This window comes from Thamnophis sirtalis, unplaced genomic scaffold (genome assembly GCF_051295495.1).
Source record: "Thamnophis sirtalis isolate CommonGarterSnake01/CBP01778 unplaced genomic scaffold, rThaSir2_p1.2 scaffold_4, whole genome shotgun sequence".
NCBI lineage: Eukaryota > Metazoa > Chordata > Lepidosauria > Squamata > Natricidae > Thamnophis > Thamnophis sirtalis.
Window position 1 is genome coordinate 107,454,852 of NW_028261384.1, and position 21,318 is coordinate 107,476,169.

Consider the following 21,318-nt stretch of genomic DNA (forward strand, 5'->3'; position numbering starts at 1 on the left):
GCTGAATGCTGTAATAAAACCATGGCTTCCTAAGATGCCATCTCTGTCACTGTATAAAGCAAGGAAGGTGACTCAAGGCAGCAAGCAACTCCAGCCCCAACAAAGTGAAAGAAGAAGAAATGTGAAAGCAGCATCTGCCTGCCTCTCTTTTCTGCCCCTGAACTGGGCACTTCTCCTAAAGGCCTCTGGTTTGACGCGCCTGCCTGCTCTGTCTCTTTCTGCAGCACACCTTGCGTTCAGTAGGTCTGCAATTTTTGTCATATCTGTGAAGGATGGCAGGGTGGCTCCTGGTCTGTGTGGTGGACTGTGATACTGGATGAGCCCCCCACACCCACCCACAAACAGGGATGACTGGATGATTGGGCACATGGTTGGCTTCCAGGGATGGAGAGGGTGGGAAGGGAAGCGGCCAAGCTGCTGCTGCCTTTCATTGGGTCACATGGAATAAGACGGGGCTCCTCTTGCCCCCTCACCAAACGTGGCAGGGCTCACTTCAGCTGGTTCACCAAACTACAGAAAAATTGAGTTACTACTTCTAGTGAACAGGTGCAAACTGGCTAAATCCCACCACTGCTTACAACCATAGGGAGATTTTAACTCTCTATCTCCCTCCTTAATTACCTATCTACCTCCTATCTATACCCTTTTGGACCCTTGCATTCCATGGCCTCTGCCACTCTAGCTGACCTTCCTGTCTTCTTACTCCCTCTGTTGACGAAGCAAGTCTGATCTGGCCCAACAGCCCTCATGTATATGCTGACTACATGAGATTTTCTTCCCAACGTTATGCATGTCATCATAAGATCTGGGGGAAATGGTCTATGTGGTGCCATCAGCTGCCTTGTGCCAGGCCATGGTGCACATGCCTCATCAGTAGCAGGAACAAGGAGACAGTGGAGGTCAATTGGCATAGCATGTAAGGTGGCAGAGGGTAGAGTGGCAAGGGAATCCCTGGAGGGTAGAGTGGCAAGGGCTACTACAGTTGGGACCAACCCCTGAGGCAGCTGGGGTTCCTGGGGAAGCAGGATTTTCCAAGGTGGCTGAGACTTCAAACCATGCTGTGTTGTTGAACCAAGTTGGGAGAGCTTCTAGGTGCATCTGTGGGTCATGCAGCGCCAGGGGTGTTTTGCAATCCCAGGGCTGCAATGTGCCAAGAATCCTCTAAGCCACAGCTTAGAGTGGCAAAAGAGCAAAGATCCTGGGGGGGGGGTGAGGCATAGGCATTTGAGAGGGACTTAAATGAGAGGTAGTCCCTTAACTTGGAAGAATCATCGCTTGAAACTAGGAAGAATCAAAGCAACCATAGTTTGGTTTGGAGCAGATTGTCATCTTAAAACAGGTGCAATTCAGTTAACAATGGCAACGGGAGAGCTGGGATGCTATTGCTAAGTGATATAGTCACATGACATCATATATTTTTTTTTTAAATATATTTTATTCATTTTCACATTCCATTTGCAATCACTTATATACAGGGTATTTACTATAAAAAAAGAAAAAAAAAGAAATAAAACAAACAAAATAAAAAGGAACACAACTCATCATTCACAACCCCACCTAACACTTCCATCCTCCATACACCCCATCTACCTCCTCCAACTTTCTTTTCTCCCTCTAACACTCCCCTCCTACTTTCCTTTCCCCTCAAACCTTCCTTCTCCCCTTACTCCACACGCCCTCCTTACATTCCCCTTACTCCTTCCTTACTCCTCCCTCTTCTTTCCCTCTATCTCCCTCCTTGGTGTATGCCTTTATTCAAGTGTTGTTTAATCTGATAAAAGTAAAATAAACCAAGGAAAAAAAAAAGAAAAAATATATATAAAGAAAGAAAAAAGAGAGAAAAGAAAAAAGAAAAAAAAACCACCGTATATAAATACATTCTTGTTCTTATTGAGACTATTTTAACGCCCCCCCACCCCCCCCACAAATCCCCATCCCTAATCCTCCCGACTTCCCAGGGCCCACACCTGGCACTACCTTCTGTCTAAAATATCTTGTATACATATGGATTAAAAATAAAAGTAATATGTCAAAAGAAAGAAAAACAAGAAAAAAAGGAAAGAAAAGAAAAGAGAAAAGAAAATAAAGAAGAAAAAAAGAAACCACTCTTTGTGTTGATCTCAGCCACCCATCTTTATCTATGCTTAAATAGTATAAGTCATTCTATCTATATTTTATTCTCGTCTCTTACTTCTTTGTTATTTACCCCAACCTTCTGTAGACTCTCCCGTTCCTCTTCCTAAACCTTATATTCAGGTAAACATTTATACAAATTTGTGTAGGCATCAATATACAGTCTAACCAAAATTGATCCCTTCCGATAAAATTTAAGCAACGTGGTTCATGCCACATATTCAAATATTACTTTACAGAAGAATAATCAAACTTTCCCTACTAATAAAATTTAAACAGCGTAAATAATCTTTCTTAACCTCCTTTTCAAACAATAATTCAAAATAATCTAACCAAGCTTCCCCTTCTTAGTAAAGTTTAAGCAGCGTAGATCAAGTATTACTTTACACAAAAATCAGTTTCTATCTTAAGATAATCCCAACCGACTTTCTCTTCTAATAGGATTTAAATAACGTAAATCATTCCACATGCATTTTACCCTCATCCTTTGCTTGTCTGATATTTACCACTATCAAATTTATGCAGACATTTGTTTAAGATCTAGCTCAAAGTAATTTCAACCAACTTTCCCTTCTAATAAGAATTAAATAGCATGGATCATTCCACATATTCAAATAATACTTTCAACAAAAGTCAGTTAACCTTCTGTTTTAAAGTAGTCCCTTCTAACAAAATTTAAACAACATAATTCATTCCGCATTCATTTTACATCTATCTTAAGATAATCCCAACCGGCTTTTCCTCTTCTAATAAGCTTTAAACAACGTAAATCATTCCGCATATATTTTACCCTCATCCCTTGCTTGTCTGATGTTTACCACTATCAAATTTATGCTGACATTAGTTTAAGATCTAGCTCAAAGTAATTTCACCCAACTTTCCCTTCTAATAAGAATTAATCTGCTTTTTCTACCGGAGAGAGGTCGCAAACCCCATTCGGTCCACAACTTGGGCAAATATTTTAAAATGTCTAAATTCTCGATCTCCGTTTTTCTGCTTCTCCGAGGGAGGAAAGGCTACCCCCTCCATCTTGCAGCCACGCGGCCTGCCGTTTGCCTTCTCCTTCCGCTTGTCTCTCCTCTCTTCCAAGTGAGTCAGGAAGTCCCGCCTTCAAAGTCCTACGATAGAAATCTCGGGCCTCCGAAACAGAGTTAAGACGAAATCTTTGATTCTCAAATGTGACCGTAATGCCGGCAGGGGCCTCCCATCTGTATCGAATCTGTTGACTCCTAAGCTCTTTAGTTAAAAAGGCGTAGTCCCTTCTTGCTCTCAACATCTGGAAAGGAATATCTTTGAAGACAATCAGGTCCTGGTCATCAACTCGGAGACTGTTATTATGAAACTTTTGCACAATCGCATTTCTGGATTCTTTTGTGGAGAAATATATAATTATGTCCCTCGGGAGCTGTCGCTGTTCCGCTACCAATGAGTTCTGGCGATAGATTTTCCGAATCTGCCAATCAAAGTTAAGTCCCGGGCTTCCCACCGCATGGCTGAAGGCTTCAGCAAAGGTCTGTTTCAGATTCTCTTGCTCCTTTTCATGGAATCCTCTAACTCTTATTGCAAATGCCTTCCTATTAAAATTTATCATCATGAGCTGTTCTTCAGTGTCTCTAATTTTTTGTTGTAATATTTGAATATTAGTAGTCAAATTAAAATTAGCCTTCTCCAAGCTTTCCAATTTATTCTCTATTTCAGCAGAATAATCTGACAGGGCAGACACGGCTGCGAACGTATTCGCCTTCATTTGGTTAATTTTAGACTTTAAATCATCATATAGTTCCAATACAAATTCCTTAATTTCTTTTTTAAAATCATTAAACATTTTAAAGAAATATTCCTGTGTTAAAAATTCTCCAGTAGAGGGCATAGGAGACAAAGGCTGTGGTTCCAATATAAATTCTTTAGATTCTTTAGGCACATTTGTAGCAAGACGCTTCTTTGATCTGGGTGCCATAATAAATAAACAGATAAGCAGCGCTTTTGCTCCCCTCTGTTTCCAAAGAAAAAGAGTTTATTTTGTTAAGGAGCGGTCTGCAGAAAGGTAAAACCGGCTAAGTACATCCGCTATCAATCACCAACGGGGGGAAATCGCCATTTTGAAGTCCATTTAGACAAAGAAGTCTCTAAGACGAATGGTGCTGGTATTTAAGATAGTAATAAAAGCATAAATCTCACAGGAGTGGGACCCACCCGTATTAACCTAGCTTGAAAAAAACTTTGCTTTGTCCTGGGGGGGGGGGGGCTAGCCTGTCTGGGGCTGCCAAAAAAGGCAGCTGAGAAGAACTGGCTGGAGATAAAAGCTCCGCTCCCGCTGGATCTAATCTCTGTCCACAGCCAAAAAAAAAGAAAAGGCTGTGGATTACGAATAGACCCTAGCATACAGAGCTACTCCCTGCCCCTTCCTTAGCCAAAAAGGGGTGATATCTATGATCTTATTTAGATATACAGACCAGATTCCTGAGAGGAGCTCGGTTGAGCCCTCCTCGGCAACAGGCCACGCCCCCAGGAAGTCCTCACATGACATCATATTTTGTGACTGCATTGCTTAATGATGAAAATTTCAGTCCCAATTTTAATTGTAACTAGTTGGCTATCTGTACATGCTTTCTTGTTGCATGCCCTTGGGTGAAATTAGACTTAGAATAATTTTATTGTCATTTTGAATGTACACTAATCAGCATAGATTAAAATGAAAGTTCGTTGCATAAATCTGTCAAAGGTTTCCACCACTATACAAACTGATAAAATAAATACATAAATATGCATATACCTACATATATTATATGACAAAGAGAAACAGCACAGTCTAGTTCAGATGTATACATGTACATCAGGGGTGGGTTGCTGCTGGTTTTACTACTGGTTGGCAATGCACATGCGCCAGATGCACATGCGCTATTCTATGTAAATTGTTCTTCACACATGTGCAAAACAATTTACAGTGAACTGTGCACATGCAGTTGCTAAAAAACAGAACGGTGGTAGTCCAGTGGTGTTGCAGGAACCGGTTTGGGGGTGTGACAAGCCTGGGTCACTGTCAGTTCTACGACCCAGGCCTGAATTCCACTACCGGTTCAGCCGAACCGGGCTGAACTGGGAGCAACCCACCTCTGATGCACATAGCAAAAGAAACAAAAGTTTACTAGATGGATGGCAAAGATGCTAGAAATACTTTGAAACCTCCTGCCAGAGGAGAGCAACAGAAACTGACTGTGAAGTCTATGTGTAGGGCCTCTAACCTACACCTACAGAGCCGAGGTGGCACAGTGGTTAGAGTGCAGTACTGCAGACTCCTTCAGCTGACTGCAGTTCTGCAGTTCGGCTGTTCAAAGGGCTGAAAGCCCTATGAAGCGGTATATAAGTCTAACTGCTATTGCTATTGCTAACAATGCTTTGAGGCCTAAGCACATAGTGCTTATAAGCAGTTTCTGTATAATTGTGCCTAGATCACAAAAGATGTGAAATTGACTCTTGCAACACAACTAATGCAACTACAAACTCATTCCTGTTCAGAAATCTTTGGGGAAACTCATGCATTAGAATGAAAGCCATCAATGATAGCAGCTGCCAAAGTATTGTTTTCCATTTCTATCTGGATGGTTATAGTGGATTTGCATTTCGCTAATTTAGTTTGAGGTTTCTGCCTGTTCTTGAAAGAGGATCAATGGAATTGTACTGTAATGCAGGGACAGCGGCTATGAAAGGTGAAACTGCTTATAAAAAAATAGGTAGCTGCATTCCCTTCATTATTTTTCTTTGAGACTTCTTTTGTTAGCTTAAAAACAACAAGCACATCAGGGCAGCAAGGATCTGTACTTATTCTGCAGCCAGGAAATGCATGAAGAAATGAACTAAAGGGCAGCAAAAGGGAAACAGAATAACCCTTCTGTGTTGTTGCAACATCCACAAAAAAAAATGTTTACAGAATTATACTGTCAACTTGTACCAATTTTCTGGAGATCCTCTAACAATATTTGGAATAGTATATTTATTCACATACTTATCAGCTTTTCACCCACGTAAAGTAGGGAATGATCCTAACAGTTTGAGAACATGTATTTTCTTAACAGGGATGTTATTATCCACTATTAATGTCAATACTATTTTTTTTAATGTATTGTAAAAAGTGATGTCTATTGCTGGTCTATGACTGTAATAAAGATCCTATCCTATCCTATCGATCTTTCAACTTTCAACTTTAATAAGATTTCTATGCCGCCCACTCCCTTGGGACTCTGGGCGGCTCACAACAAAAGTAAGAACATTTAATTTTTTTTAAAAAAATACAATTATTAAAATTAATACAACATCCATTCAATCAAGTGGGGCCGGATATTAATCAACATCCTATCCTATCCTATCCTATCCTATCCTATCCTATCCTATCCTATCCTATCCTATCCTATCCTATCCTATCCTATCCTATTCTAGCATAACCCTTCAAAGTTTCACGCAATGAGCTTGAGGATGAGTTACAGAAGTCTGACTCATGCACTCCTGGCTCTGCCTCATTTCCAAATGCCTGCAAATCTGGGAGATTCCAAGGTCAGTCTCAGCCAAATAAATTCCATACTTGATTCTGGGGGCTCCAGAAATGTATTAATGTAGCCTTGGCTACCCGGGACAAAACCCCTGTGTACCCACTGCAAGTCCTGTGCAGGTGGAAAGTCAGTTGCCAACTAATTATTCAGCATTGCAGGACATATACTTGGCAAGGAAGATGCTGACCACCCCCTCTAATATTACCTCTACAATTGTGGCATTGCTTAGTTCTGGAAGTAGCAATCCTAAGGGGTCCACCATATGCCCTTTCTGAGCTGGAGGCAGAGATCACAATCACCTCATTGTAAAAAACCTACAGAAGGCTTCTGGAATGACACCCCCCAATGAATCATATAACTCGCATTCTGTTTTTAGTTAGATTAGCCTTTAAGATTTGGTACTTTTCTCAGGTCTTGGGTAGGAGTGAGTGATAAGGTGTGGGTTGTCTGACATTTTTTTTTTGTTGGTGGTCGTTTTCTTCAGACAGTCTTTTTTATATTGGGTGGAATTTTTTTCTCCTAATTTCAATTTTGTCTATGTTACACACTGCTCAGAATTATAATGGAACCAGGGTCTTATAAAATTAATAAATATAATAAAATATTATTAATAATTTAATGAATCTTCCCTACCATTTACTATGTGTTTGGGAGCTTCCTGACCTGGTGTACTTCTAATTCTTGAAAGATGGCTTTCACAAGCTGCGTTGCTCAATTAGGGATTGCATGATAAAAGTGATATAATTTCAGAAGTACCATCTTTTAGCCATATAACATTGAAATGTGTAGCTTGGTTTGTGTATTTGCTCTGCATTGATTGAAGGGATGATTGTTTTTCCTGTTGTCTTTTATTGTGTTACTCTATGTGTGTGTGTGTGTGTTTATTCTTTAATATATGTGTACATGCATGTGTGTGTATATCTATATATCTGTATATCTGTATATCTGTATATCTGTATATCTGTATATCTGTATATCTGTATATATATGTATGTATGTATGTATGTATGTATGTATGTATGTATGTATGTGTGTGTGTATGTATATATATATATATATATATATATATATATATATATATATATATATATCCATATATATCCATATATATCCATATATATCCATATATATATATATATATATATATATATATATATATATATATATATATATATATATCCATATATATATATATATATATATATATATATATATATATATATATATATATATATATATATATATATATATATATATATATATATATATATATATATATATCTCCATATATATATGGATGGATGGATAGGTGTGTGTGTGTGTGTGTGTGTGTAAAAATTCTCCTTTTAACCCTATCAAATAAAGGAGCTAAAATAGAGAAAGTTATGAATGCAATCTTAAAAGAATCTGTAACAGAAAATTATTTAGAGTGAATTTATTGCTGTGGGCAGATCATGAAATGTCACTGGCCTGTAGAAGAGGACTTTCTCCATCTAAAAACCCTGGTTGTATCCTGAGGATGATGACTATAATTACCATTGGAAGACATAAGATGTCTACTGCAGAACAATTGTGAGCCAGTGGAGGAATTGTTTCTCAGTAATTTCTTCTTTAGCAAAATTCTTTACTGTTGGGCAGCTGATTTTTAATCCATTGCCATATACAAAACTTTATTAGTCTGATTAAAATATATTTACTGCTTATGTTATCAGTTCAAAAGAGCAATGAGGAGCAATGAGAACTGAATTGAAGAGCAATCCAGTTCTGCATTCAGAACTGAAACACAGGAGAAGGGCAAAAGTGGGTAAGCTTCTTATAGCAGAGTCTTACATTTTTGAAGAGAGGGAGTCAATAGTGGGGTGATGATATAATTTCCATGCAAATAGGATTCCCCCCCCCCCTGTTTGCAGTTGGGGAGGGTAGTTGGTATATTGTTTTTTTTTCATGTTTAAATTACACCATGGCTAATGCGTATTTACATATTTTTCATTTTTCTTCAAAATGTTGGGAAACTTTATTAATAATTTTCAGTGCCTTAAGGTCAGAAGAATTCTGAAGGATTGCTCTACCCTGCATGTGATTTAAATAAGATTATTTTAAAAAGCAGAAGAAATATTTTGAAGATAATCTTATTGCCAGAAGCTCTATTATCTGATAACAGAGTGAAGGTCTTGGTATAGAATGCTGTCCCCAGGGAAGTACTTACACCTTTTTTTTCAGGATTCAGTAAGGTGGAAAATTAACAGTTTTTATCTGTTAATTGATTTAAAATATATTGATTTTAATTTCATGTTATATAATGTATGTTTTCATTTTAAGTGTTATCCCTTGCAAATTAATAGAAAGAAGGGCTCTTTTACTGATATTTGTAATCAAGTGTCAAACCAGAGATCAAATCATGAAAATAATTTATTTAAAATAACATAACACAAGCAAGAATAAAAAAGTTTAATTTCTGAGTTGAGGCAGGAAGTTCAATCCTTGAATGCATGGAAAATATGCATTCATACCTCAGACATTCAAACACCGCTATAAAAATGATGATAATAAACCAATGAAATCCTATAAATGTTATCTTTATTAATGTTGTTAGATTATTTTAGATAAATATTTTGTGGGAAGCCAAATATCTATTAGAGGAGGGGTTCCTAACCTTTTCTATACTCTGCACCCCTAGAACACTTCTGATATATTCTCACACCCCTTAAAAAAGTAAATAATTATATGCATATAATATGCATATACACTATAATTTTGAAACTTCTAAACCCAAATTTTCACACTCCCTGGAATATCGTCTTGCACCCCTGGTTGGGAACCCCTTTATTATGTAGCTTAATAACCTGATCTACTTCAAAAAAAATTACTCTTGATTAAGATTTAATCAGTTCACATTTCTTCTGTTACCCACATAGTAGACATGTGTGTTTGTATGCATGCACATGTATACAATCTATCTTGGAACAAAGTCATTGTTAGTGCTCTGGCCACTGGAGAACTGTTTTCATTTCACGATTCCCTAAACATACAGTTATCAAGCATACCTAACTGTCTGCAATGCAGAAATAAGGCAATAAACAAGTCTTATATTGTTTACTTCATACTAATCTATAGAAGAACAATGCAAAAGTAGAGAAAAGGAAGACCTATATTAAGGCAAAGTTGAGTCCTTGACCAATATTTGCTTCAGAAATATTGTGTTAGTTGTCTAATCTATTGTTTAGGTTTAAATCTTATCTGTTTTTTTCCCTAAAAGTCTATCATGGAAAATCAAGCAATCTGGGAAGATATTTGACATCACTATCTAATGTGCTTTGTCTACCATTAAGTAGAGGGAGCAGAGTTTTGAGGATTCCAACTATTCCATGGAGCATTAAGCCCCAGGGCCAGCTGTGAGTCTAAGAAACAATAGAAGCCCTCAGGAGTGGAAGGAAGAAAGTAGAATTCCAGAAAATCATTCATCACTTTGATCTGCTGAATGGAGATGTGGTTGATTTGGCTCCTGAAGTTGAGGTGACCTTTCTTCATTTTTGTTCTCAGAACAGCTCCCTTTTTCAATGGATGATCTATTGATTGGTTTTTGGAAATACAGTGCCTTGAGCTTCTCAGGAGTCTGAGACATCTTCATGTGGCTTATCCAACACTCTATTAATGGATATTAGTATGAATTTGAAATCAGAATCTGTCTACAGCGATTTGGGGACATTTGATGTAGCTGGATTAAATATCCCATCATCATGTATATCCCCATCTTTAGAAGCCTCAGTTTGGGAATAACTGGCTGGAATAAATGCCATATTATTTATTGCTACTGGGTAATTCTGGAATCACAATCCATGTCATGATTTCATGTGATCATCAGTGCATGGTGATCTGAAAAGTCCAGGAGATAAAGGCAAACAGTCACAGCTGCTTTGTGGGGGAGAAAACGAGAGAAAAATGTTCAGCTTTTATGCCTCCAGAAGGGAGGAAATGTTTTACTTTGTTTAGGATAGTGTGGGGCAGAAGTTATATAGGGAAGAAAGCATTTTTATCTTTCACTTCAGCTTGTTGGGTGGACAAGAAGCAATGGTTGCCTGCCTGCTTTGCCTTCTATTTGCCTGCAATCTTCTGCCAGTTCTCTTGGCTGGTAAAGGTAATACTGACACTGTGCTTTTAGAAGATGAAGGCGCCTGGGGCAATCTGCTATTAAATCCCATATATGCTATTGAAAACTTTTCCAGTCTCTCCTCCTCAGTTTTCTTATGGGTTCTCTCTCTTTCTCCTCCTCATCTCCTCTCTCACTCCTGGTCATTTCTTACCATTTTCTTCTCTCCAGCTTTATCAGCTAATAATATTGGCATGTGATTGAACTTACAGGTCTTCCAGCTTGGACCTCTCTAGTCATCTTGTCCTAGTAAAATCATTTCATTAAGGAGAAGATATATTTTTCATCTGATCTTTTCAGAAAGCTGCAGCTAAGGGTTGTATGATTGAGCATGTATATTTCTGAGATGATTTTAGTTGGTCTTAATTGGTGTGTTATAAGAAGGAGCAATGCTGACATCAAATCAAGAATGGAAGAATGTACAGGTAGTCCTTAACCTACGACTACAATTCAGCTGAAAATGTATGGTGTTAAGTGAAATTTGTTAAGTGAATTTTGCCCAAGAAAATATGACTTTCCTTGCCACATTTGCCAAGTGAACCACTGCAATTGTGAAATTAGTTGTTAAACAAATCTGGTTTCCCCATTGATTTTGCTTGTCAGAAGGTCACAAAAGGGGATCACACGACTCCAGAACAACCATCATAAATGGGAGTAAGTTGTCAAGAATCCGAATGTAAATCACATGACCATGGGGATGCTACAATGGTTGTAAATGTGAAAATAGTCATGTTATTTTTACAGGGCCATTGTAATTTCAAATGGTCACTACATGAACTGTTGTAAATTGAGGACTATCTGTATTTTCCAAATTTTAATCCATCAGCATAAGATGGAGTTGTTAACACTAATTTATTTTTTCCATAAGACTTTTCTCCTATATTTTCATCTTACTTTCCTTTCCTCTAGATCAAGATTCAGCTTCTATCTATATTGTGAAAGGCTTTTAAGTTTTATATACAGTAAAACAAATCAAGGGCATTATTTTTTGAAAATTTGCTTGGTAAATTGCATTTAAAAGAAGTTTTAAGTATTTGTTCTGGAGCTTTTTTATGTCTGTGAGATGTCGACTTCTACCATGCTGACTTAAAGGTGGGGAAAACTTAAGAAATAATCTATTTCTACACATTTTATCATATTTAATTGCTAAATCACTCTAGACTGTTCAAATCATTCTACAGAGGATGTTATTTCTTCTGTTCTCCATCTGAACTTGGAGCACTTAGAAGAAAGAAACACTTATGTATGAATGCTGTTCGTTGACTTCAGTTCAACATTTAAAACAATCACCCCTCTGCATCTAGTAGACAAACTGGGCCTTTTAGGCTTCAATATTCCTTTGTGCAACTGGATCTTGACTTTCTTACTGATAGGCCTCAATATGTACGAGTTGCGACTAATATTTTGAACACCATTTGTTTGAGCATAGATTCTCTTCAGGGCCGTGTCCTAAGTCAGCTGTTGTTCACCCTGTTGACTGTTGTGCTAAGTTTACCACCAACTCAGGGGTGAAATCTACTTACCTTCGCTATCGGTTAGCAAATGTGAGCGGTGTGCAGATTGGCTGCCCTGATGCACATTTAAATGTCTCACACAGTCAAGTGGCCAGGGAAAAATATCCCTTCATGAAATGCCCAGAATAAAGAGGTGAAGGAAGAACACTGGCTGACCAATGGCAGGAGAGGAGCACCAATGTAGAGCCACCTGAGTAAGAATGGCCATTTTGGGTCAGCCATGGTGGGGTCCCTGAGTAGAAGTGTTAAGACAGCCATGTTCAATTGTCCTAGACCCCTCCTATAATTTAATGTACTGAAAACCTCTACTTTGATAACTACAAATGAATCAGATGAATAATTACTTTTCTTGTATTAATTTTTCAGCCATTGAAATTCCAGACATTTTTAATATTACTGATCCAGTGAAAGGTGTACTTTAGTTTCCTAAGATTTGCAGTTCCAAAATGGGAACACAAAACAGGAACTGAATCAATCCCTTAGGATAAGTAAGAAATAAAAAAATAAAAATAAATAGTAGGATTTGCTGGGCAACATTATTGCATAATTCTTTCCTTGGAATATCACCTCAGGATCCACAAATATGATCCCATTTAGCTGATCACTTAATCAGAAAGAGAGGTAGGATTGGTCCTTTCCTCTCTCAGTTCTTGTCATAATTTACACACATATTAGTTTGATTCCAGGCATTTAATCATTATCCTGTGATTCCGAGGCTTTAATAGATTCTTTCCTCATTTTAATCATAGTTCCCCCCCCTCCAGGTTCTTCTTCCTGTGTCTTCCCTTTTGTCTTTAATGGGAGGTCATATTCATCTTGCACTAGAGATGGAGCCATTGATGAGCAGCTCTGGTGCAGTACAACATATAATTATGATACAGATGGCCGGTGGAAGCACTGCATTCTTCAAGGTAAGTAATCCAGAATCCTATCAGAAATGAATCATTCAGAATTCAGCTATCTTCTTCTCTGGGCAATGGTTTTATAGGTTACATTTCAATAAATGGCTCATGGCTTCTAAGCAAGATATAAGATAGGGCTACTGTTTGTCACTGTTATAAGGCTCTCATCCCCTGGCCTAATCCCTGCAATGCTGAAGTGTCATCATGATAGTTGGCTGGAGAGAAGAGCAATAACATTATCCTTAGATAGAAGTAGTTGCCTCTACAACAACCTCTGGGATCTGGTAGCAGTGGCATCATAAATTAATGGAAAATGCAGTGGTATGTCCCAAGGAGTCTGCACTCTGTTCCCTAAACTAGATTGCTTCTTATCCAAGAAGCTTCTTCAGCTCTGACAGGATAGTGGGAATGGAAGGATTTATGTTTCTTGCAGAGAGCTGGTAATCCGCATCCTTTTAAAGGGTTGTTGAAGCACTTGGAGGTTTATCTGTGTCCTTAAGGTCACCTGAGTAGTGCGCCTGGTTCCTGTGGTCTGCAATTTTTCTCTGGAAATCCATTCCTATTCTCACACCATTCAAAGAGTGTTCATCCAAAATTGTACAGCTAAAAGTCTGTAGAGATTCTCCGTCATCCAGGTCATGGTTGTTCCAAAGGTGCTTTTTTCAGGAGGCAACTGGATTTTTTGGTTTTTTTTTCTTTTGAAGATGTTTCACTTCTCATCCAAGAAACTTCTTCAGCAACCATGACCTGGATGACTTAGAATCCCTGCAGACTTAGATCTGATGGGAAAAAAATGCCCAATTGGCAGCACTCAAATGAAAAATTATCTTTCACTATACACTATACAAGTGTAATACTTCTATAAATAAATGGAGAGGCAGCACCATTCTTTCATCTCAGTAGTAAAAGGTTTCAGATCAACCCTTAAAAAGTAGTCCATGTAATTTCTAAACCCAATAGAGATCAGAGATCCTATTCTAATTTGGAGTCTGAGCCTGGAATATTCTGTTTGAAACAGGGCTGGGCAATTTGCAATATAAGCCATTTTTAGTGGCCCTTAAACCTTAGAGATTTCAGTGACAATATTCAGCAAATTGTCAAATCACAGAGGCATAATTTCATTTTACTCTTTTACAACATAAAAGTAATGTAAAAAATCCCAAAATGTAAAAACTTCCATATTGATTTAACGTACTATTATTATGTACGGTATGTGTAATTGATAGATTCACAGTCTAAAATTGATGGGAACTTAATAATTCAAATTCTAACCAAGGATGTAAGAATTATTAAAGTAGTGTCTATGAATATAAGTAGTTCCAAGCAGGAGGGAGGGTTTGTGTGTATGTGTAAAATTAGGGATTTGGGTATGATGATTTCAATAATTTCACATATTGAGGTAGTGTTTTAGGTATTGTTCCAATGTGCTCCAATCATGATTGGTGTAACATCATCTTTTTCTGTAGATGTTCAGTTCAATCTGCAAGTCCTGGTTTTTGTAATTTTTCCATTGGTTTTCCTTTGACATTAGGATTGAAAATGTCACTAATATAGCAGATTCAATAAACAAGTTTTTTTTCCTTTTAAATAACTGTGTTATCAGGCATGTTATCAATAAGATGTCTGTTTATTTGGATTTTAAAGTCTCATAAAATCTTAACCCACTCATTATTTTCTAAACCCTTTCCAACCTGACCCTCCCATAATTTTCACTACATTTGAATTCAAAACTGACAAAGTTTTCAATGAATAATTTTGGCAACTTGGTCATGATGCTATTTGTAGTCAGTTTGTGAAATTTTGCTTCAGCAGTTGATCAAATGACCAATTGTTTCATCCTTTTTGCTACAAAGGCAACATTTGCTATTATTTGTTATATGTTGAAATTTTACCTTCATGCAATTAGTTAGTAAAGCTTGTTCTTGAGTCAGTAGAATAAATTCTTCAGTTTCTTTCTTTAACACTCTTGATCTGATCTTAACTAACTCCATGTGGGTTAAGAGCATTCTTCACATAAGTCTAAAACCATTTGTTTGTCTTTAAGTCACTCAGTTGACAATGATGAATGGAAAAGACAAGATGTAGTATTGAGTGTTACAGGAATTATATAAGCAAGCAAAGTTCTTAGCTATGTCTTGTTCAACGTTTCTTTCCATCTATATCCATACTTTCCATGTTTTCAGAGCATGGAGGCAATTCTGGAGGCAAATCCTGTGTGTTTCCCTTTGTCTACAAGAACCAGACCTTTTACACATGTACCAAAGTGGAGAAGGGAAGATTCTGGTGTGCCACCACAAGAAACTATGACAAGGATCTTGAGTGGAGCTACTGTGCTGACACCAGTAAGAACAAGATATTGAGTGCTGTAATTATTTGTCCTACAAAGGATATAAGAGATCAAGATCTTCAAGTCACGTTTCAAAAGCTTCTTTTCATTGTTAGTTCAGGCCTGAGAGACAAAATGTTTTGTAAGAAAGTACTAAGAGGCACAAACTGCCTGCTAGAAAACATTTAGCAATGTGTGAAAATTCATCTGCTGTACAGCTAAAGCAATATGACTAAAAATGAGCACAGTATAGAGAGAACAATTTAGAGAATATTTCAGTTTCAAGGATTAATTTAGTTGGGCAAGGGATTTGGAGGAAGAAAATCTAAGGCTTGCCTTAGATTTAGATTTGAAGGACACCAAGAATAATTTTAAAAAATATTAAGGAAATAGAAACTCTATTGTTATTTGAGAGCAGAACAGCTTGATATATGGAAGTTGAAGCAAAGGGTATAAGATAATGGCAAAGGGAAGTGGATCTTGCTTAGCCATGGAGTTTTGAAAGTTAAAAACAAACAAAATTTTGTCGCCTAATTTTCACACTCATAATTTTAATCCATATAAGAAATTTTATGTTTGCATTGTAAATTGAAATTTGTGCACTGGTGCCCTACGATGTCTGTTTTGCATAATCTGTATAGATTACCAGATTTAACTATTGGTTAATTCAGATGCTGATGTAAACTTGTAAAGCCAAGGAGGATGATATGCTTCTCTCCTTCCTTCTTTATGGATCCTGGGAAAATGAGGTGTGAGAGGATTTTATTTTTTATGATGACACCTATCTTGTGGAATACTTTGTCCAATGAAATGTTTCAAGCCACATCACTCTGGGAAAGTGTGGGACTCTGGGACTATTCACAAAATAAATATTAATATTGGGATTGTTATTTGATCTGTTTTGGAAAAAATAGATGCAATACATATTTCTTTTTGTAAATAATGCTTTAACTGCTTTGAATTTTTTATTATTCATATTCTTTAAAATGTTTTAAAATATTTTTATTTTAAAAATAGATGAAATTTGTCCCCCAACCCTTAAAAAGGGGAACATTTTTGTTCTTTGTCTAAATAGGCTTGTTAGAGGAAACTAATATTCATTTCTGCACAGGATTAGATGCCAATCCTAAGGGACCCTGTGTCTTTCCTTTCATCTTCAACCACACGTCTTATTCATCATGCACAACAGATGGAATTTCTAATAAGAAGCCATGGTGCTCCCTTACCAAGAACTATGATATTGATTTTCAATGGACCTATTGTGAATCTTCTGGTAGGATGGTGGCATGCAAAAAATTTATGGTCTTTTTCTTTGTGCTGTGTGAAAGGAAAAAGTTATGTGTACATGATGTTGGATAGTAGGGGTTTGGAGAAGGAGTAGGATATTAAGACAGAAACTAAAACAACAAATGGAAAATCTGAAGCAGGCAATTCTTTTTGTAAAAGGAGTTTAAAAAATATAGGAAAATATAATAGTTACTTGGGACATAGGATCATGAGAAAGCAGGCATGTTGTTTCTGCAGTGCTTGGAACATTAATTTTTTTATTAACTTTTGCATTTATTGAATGGTCAGCACTGAGGTATCAAGTTTAATATAAATGAAACTAATTTTTCCATGCCCCTATAAAGGAATTATTCAGTTGCAGAGGTTACACAGACAGACCCCGTTCAATGACTGCCCTGTGTAGCAATGTTCATAATTACCATGTACTGAAAAAATAACCATGACTGGTCCTTGCATTTATGACTATTGCAACATCCCTGCAGTTACATGATCAACATATGGGTGTTTGCCACCAGTGAGTGCTTATGACCATTGCAGAACCTTATGGCCACATGACTGCCATTTGTGCAGTTCACAGCCCAGATTTCCACAAGTAGAATCAATAGAGAAGCCATGGTCTTATGTGTCTCTTAATGACTGTGGATGATTTTCTTAACAACTGCAGAAGAAATGGCATTGTAAGTCCAGTGTAATCATATGATTAGTCTCTAAACAACGGTATCATTTAACAATAGAATTGTCTTTTTAAAATAATTTTTATTAAATGTTTTGATCCTTTAAAAACAATAGGAAAGACACAGCAAAGAAAAAAAAACACAATAAGACAAAACACAGAACATACATAACAGAGAGCCGAGGTGGCGCAGTGGTTAAATGCAGCACTGCAGGCTACTTCAGCTGACTGCAGTTCGGCTGTTCAAATCTCACCGGCTCAGGGTTGACTCAGCCTTCCATCCTTCCGAGGTGGGTAAAATGAGGACCCGGATTGTTGTTGGGGGCAATATGCTGACTCTGTAAACCGCTTAGAGAGGGCTGAAAGCCCTATGAAGCGGTATATAAGTCTACCTGCTATTGCTATTGCTATAACAATATACAGTAATTTTACAGCTTTCTATGTCGGCTTTCCTTCTTAGCTTTTATAATTCTCCCTTCTGCATTGCCTTCCTCTCACTATAACCTTGTCCTATAATGTAACAATCATAATATTAACACTTATAATAATATTCATTATTTATATCTCCATATATTTGCATTCCCTATTTTCTCTCTTGCCTTGTTTTCTAGTCACTTGTACATTTTATTCCATACTTTACAGAAGTCCGATTCTTCTCTTTCTTTTAGTTCTATTAATTAACAATAGAATTGTCAGTCATTAAATGAGGTACATCACCTAAATGAACATTTGGTTCTTCCAGTTATAACTGAGATGGGAGGAAGGAGGTGGAAGAGAAAATGATTCATTTTGTTCAATACCTAAAGACATGGAGAAAGATAATTCTAATGTAAAATAGATGATTAGAGTTCCATGCCTGAATGCTCACTCAAGAGCCTAAATGCTCACTTAAGAAAATTAGCTATTGAAGTCTAAGCACTACTGATGCCCTGAGACTGGGTTAATATTCAAGATCTTGGATGAAAAAAATGATATAAAAAGTTTTTCCCTGCTATGCAAAAAATCTCTCTCTCTTTCTTTCTTTCTCTCTCTCTCCCTCCCGTCCCCTCCCTCTATCTCTATCTCTATCTCTATCTCTATCTCTATCTCTATCTCTATCTCTATCTCTGTCTCTGTCTCTGTCTCTGTCTCTGTCTCTGTCTCTGTCTCTATTTTCCACCTGATCTATTTCAACCAAGTTACCATCTGGCAAAAGTAGGATGGTGGGAAAAGTCTTTATACAAAATGTGCTACCATAGTCATTCCATACCCCTATTACTCTTTCTTCTTATCTTCTTGCTTAGAACATTCCTCTCTTTTATTAGTCAGTTGATCTATGTGTGATCGTGTGTGTGTGTGTGTACATTCAATATCATGATGTTATTTTACACGTTCAATATGTAAAGATAAGAAAATGGCAAAACACTGAAAGCAACTTCTTGCTTTCTGTTACATCTAGTTTTGGCTTCATTGCAAATTAAGTTTAGGCTGCAGACTTCTACACTGCAAAGTTATCCTTGGGCAATTGGTATTCTATTTACCGGTATTCTATTTCCCTATTTTAATTATTAAACATCAGAACCAAAAGAGAACATGGAGAATCTATCTTGCGTCTTCCCATTTGTCTATGATGGCAAGCTGTATTTCAGCTGCACTACAGAGGGGCGGAATGATGGGAAACGTTGGTGTGCCACCACTATCAACTATGATCTTGATAAGAAAATGAAGTTCTGTCCAGAGGAATTAGGTAAGAAAGACGAAAGAAGAAGGGGGGAAAAAAAGAAACAAAATCTTTCCTCCAAATCACCTTTGAGGAAATAAGCTATTTTAACACAGGATTTAATGCAGGGATCATATGCTACTAGTTTGTTTGGCTCCAATAACAGTAGCTTTTAGTTGTTAATTAATCAGCCATTAACATCCGAATTAACAACTAAAAGCTGCACACAATCCAGAACAGTATAAATATAATAAATACAACCCAGTGCACATACTTTGGAGAGAGACAGAAGTTCCCTGATGATGGACTTCAGCATTAGCCAGAAACCTTGGAAGACTAAATCTTTAGATCGCATGACTTACTTGGATTGGATCTATCAATATCTCTATATTCAGTGGCCATATTTTGCCACTGAAATATCTGAACATACAACACTAACTGATTCTCTTCTGGAAAGTCCATATATCTTTCTTCATTTGCTTTTTATTTTAACATTTAACAGGAACAGAGCCACAGCAAGATGATCCAACTTGTGTCTTCCCATTCATCTACAAGGGCAAGTTCTACAGTACATGTATTGATGAGGACATGGATAATGGGAAGTTCTGGTGTTCCACAAGTAGCAACTATGACAAAGATAAGAAATGGAAATATTGTAATGTCACAGGTAATAAATGTAATGAATACTTTGTTCTGTGGATTTCAAGCAGTGGGTCCAGATAGATCAAGGAATGAAGGCTAGTCTTTAAAAAGTTATCCTACCAAATATATGGAATAGAAACCACTTGAAGGGAACTTAGTGTGTCTGTATGCGTATGATGTGGTATTGTCAATGTGCATTTGTTTCTTATTTATAGTATCCTCATGACAATTATGAAGAGATAACTTCTATAAACTTTGAAATAGAGGCCCACAAAAGTTACAATATGAACAAAGAATGCAGCATTTAACAAAAATCTCTATTTAACAAAAAAACCTGAACTGTTTAACTGATACTAACGTATACAGAATAATCCAGAAGTCTATTCCATGAATTATGGTGAAAGGTAGTATTAGCTGAAACATAAAGTTTGATAGAGCCGTAGCTGTGCTACAATGCCTGGAATCTGTAGGTCCCAGGAAATCTATATGTCTATAAGAAGTCTATACATGTATGTCTATAAAAGCAAATAGGTCTTTCATCACAAATTTATTTAGGAGGGAAATTGTAAAAGATAGATCCTGTTCTCTAGTATACTCAGTCTTATTCTGAGAATATAAGCAGATAAATATTTTTCCATTCTGTGTTAGTTTCACATGTATTTACAACTAAACATAAATCATATGTGAAAAATATTTTTCACCTTTTTCTTTTCAGAACCTCATCTAATAATAGTAAATCCACTTTGTGTATTCCCATTCATCTACAAAAGCATCTCCTACAATACATGTACAGCAGAGGGCATGAGTGATGGGAAGCTGTGGTGTGCCACTACGAGCAACTTTGATTTGGATAATACATGGGCATACTGCAATATTACAGGTAGGATTAAAACCAGACAAATTTTGCAACAGAAGTGCACAACTTCAGTTATAGGTTCAGGACTACATATATTGCTCTGGACCTGTACTCAGAATTAATACTGAGTTTTTGTTTTGTTTGTCTGAATATTTGATATGGCGGATACGGATTGTATTAAAAACACTGTGAATAAACATATTAACCAACTGCAGTTTATATAGTGCTTTAGGTAGTGGATTATTTAGCTCACTGAGTGACTCTCTGGCCAAGAGTTGTTCTTATTCCTCTCCCATCTTTCCTTGAGCTTCAAGAAAAAAGCTAAAATAAACCAAAATGCAACATTTAAGCATTTGGTCTTTGCCTGATGTATTGAAAAGAATATTTATTATAATATAACATAGTCATCCATTTACGGCTGTAATTGAGCCTGCTATTAAAATAATAAACCATGATGGCCATTGTGGGTTACCCCATGATTGTGCTTGATTTTACAACTTTTTTTACTCAGTGTTCATTAAGTGAATATGGCAGTCCTAAGGTGCATGTCCCGCTTCTTAAGTGAACCTATTGTTTGCTATGGACTTTTTTTTTT

At 36.9% G+C, this 21,318-nt stretch overlaps 2 protein-coding genes across 3 annotated transcripts in view; both read left to right on the top strand.

The window, feature by feature from the left end:
- The first annotated feature begins 10,721 nt into the window (after positions 1–10,721).
- LOC148046045 (epididymal sperm-binding protein 1-like) lies at positions 10,722–20,093 on the top strand. The gene is made up of 7 exons (XM_087714456.1): positions 10,722–10,812; positions 13,103–13,249; positions 15,424–15,582; positions 16,678–16,839; positions 19,085–19,252; positions 19,728–19,892; positions 20,083–20,093. The coding sequence occupies exons 1-7, from the start codon at positions 10,746–10,748 to the stop codon at positions 20,091–20,093; spliced, it is 879 nt and encodes a 292-aa protein (XP_087570582.1). The 5' UTR covers positions 10,722–10,745.
- Positions 20,094–20,585: 492 nt separating this feature from the next.
- LOC106542189 (epididymal sperm-binding protein 1) overlaps positions 20,586–21,318 on the top strand; it is a 15,773-nt gene continuing 15,040 nt past the window's right edge. For both annotated transcript variants that reach the window (XM_014057847.2, XM_014057848.2), the window contains exon 1: positions 20,586–20,747. In XM_014057847.2, the coding sequence (XP_013913322.2) occupies positions 20,669–20,747 (79 nt within the window). In that variant the 5' untranslated portion in view covers positions 20,586–20,668. The remainder of the gene's footprint in view (positions 20,748–21,318) is intronic.

What these genes read in the sequence shown, in the direction of transcription:
- LOC148046045 (XM_087714456.1), top strand. Translation starts at nt 10,746, where the DNA reads ATGGTTGCCTGCCTGCTTTGCCTTCTATTTGCCTGCAATCTTCTGCCA. An exon ending in GACCTATTGTGAATCTTCTG is followed by an intron (nt 16,840 to 19,084) that starts GTAGGATGGTGG and finishes ATTAAACATCAG; the next exon opens with AACCAAAAGAGAACATGGAG. An exon ending in GTTCTGTCCAGAGGAATTAG is followed by an intron (nt 19,253 to 19,727) that starts GTAAGAAAGACG and finishes AACATTTAACAG; the next exon opens with GAACAGAGCCACAGCAAGAT.